The following is a 1,231-nucleotide window of genomic DNA, read 5'->3' as shown; positions in this document are numbered from 1 at the left end:
GTTTCAAAATTTACCTCCTTTTGCATGAGTTAGCATGGCTAGACAGAACCTAATCATAATAAACCTTATTCTTTGGCTAAATCTGAAATTGAATTACCCTTAAGGTTGTCAATGGGTTTGCCTACGCGGAGACCAGAGGTTTATGTGACACCAGCTTTGCTGCAAAATACGTATGTAGAAAAGTTGCGGAAGGCTCCGCAGTTGAATATAACACTGGAGCAAGAAATCCTACACTGCAAACCATTCAAATTTGTTTAAGCAATGCTTTCTTCCTTCCGTCTCCTCCTCTCCCTCCACGATGGGCTCATCCTTCTGGGCAAACTTTTACTCCATCTGGTCGAAGCCTGTATATTCTTCAAAGGTAGGGAAGCCAAGAGACCTTACCGTATTCGGTTCTTCCTGACGAAGAGTTGCTAGAAGGGCTTGATCCACAACATGCATTAACCTCTCTACAGCTCCATATTGTGCCCTTCTTCTAGTTTTAACTTGAACATTTCTCTTGGACAATGCTGCCATTTGTACGAGCAACCATCTGGAGGGCCTAGTCGAAAACCATGATGTTATCTTTTTACCTCGCAGCCTCTTATCCTATTTCGAGCAACTCAAAGCCACAATAAAGCGGATTTGAATTTGTGGGAAGCCTTGGCAACCGTTAAGACAACACTACTACACCAAAAGTTGACAAACATCCTACAAAGTGTGCACCGTTTCGATTGCTTCAACGTGGTTGTGTCCCAGGTCTACCTCGTCTCTTCACGTCTAGCAAACCTCAAACAGTACCAAAAAGGAATGAAGGGAGAGTAAGAAGAGGGGATGCAGAGGTAGAGAAGACGAGAGAGCACTAACCACCTGCAAACATTCGAGGGCATCATGGATTGGAACTGCATTTGGACTGGCGGAAGAAGAGAGAATGCTGGCTGTGGTAGTTAGGTAGCGTGTCGGGGATTAGAATAAAGCGAACTGGACTTCTGATGAGAAACTGAGATAGGCGTTTTGATAACTAGTTCTGCAAAGATGATTGACCAAAGCAGCCTTAATTTTTGTGTATCCCGAGCTACGAAAGACATAATACCGTTTTCCTGCAGCATGAAAGGCTCATGCTATTACCTAGAACACCACTTCCTAGAAAACATTATGAATTATTACACGATGTATTCTAGGGACGTGAAGGATTTTAGCAGAACAAAGCGCATGCGATTTTTTAGACCGCCTTAAGGGCTGTAGAAAAAAA

At 43.3% G+C, this 1,231-nt stretch overlaps 1 protein-coding gene across 1 annotated transcript; it reads left to right on the top strand. All coding sequences in view use genetic code 11, as the record gives it.

Moving 5' to 3' along the window:
- Positions 1–261: 261 nt before the first annotated feature.
- EGR_11229 (hypothetical protein) lies at positions 262–617 on the top strand (the record flags this gene model as incomplete). Its single annotated transcript, XM_024500476.1, has 2 exons — positions 262–361; positions 580–617. The coding sequence occupies 2 exons, from the start codon at positions 262–264 to the stop codon at positions 615–617; spliced, it is 138 nt and encodes a 45-aa protein (XP_024345110.1).
- Positions 618–1,231: the final 614 nt, after the last annotated feature.

Source organism: Echinococcus granulosus (assembly GCF_000524195.1).
Source record: "Echinococcus granulosus chromosome Unknown EG_S00567, whole genome shotgun sequence".
NCBI classification, from domain to species: domain Eukaryota; kingdom Metazoa; phylum Platyhelminthes; class Cestoda; order Cyclophyllidea; family Taeniidae; genus Echinococcus; species Echinococcus granulosus.
This window is presented reverse-complemented; position numbering and strand designations above follow the sequence as displayed.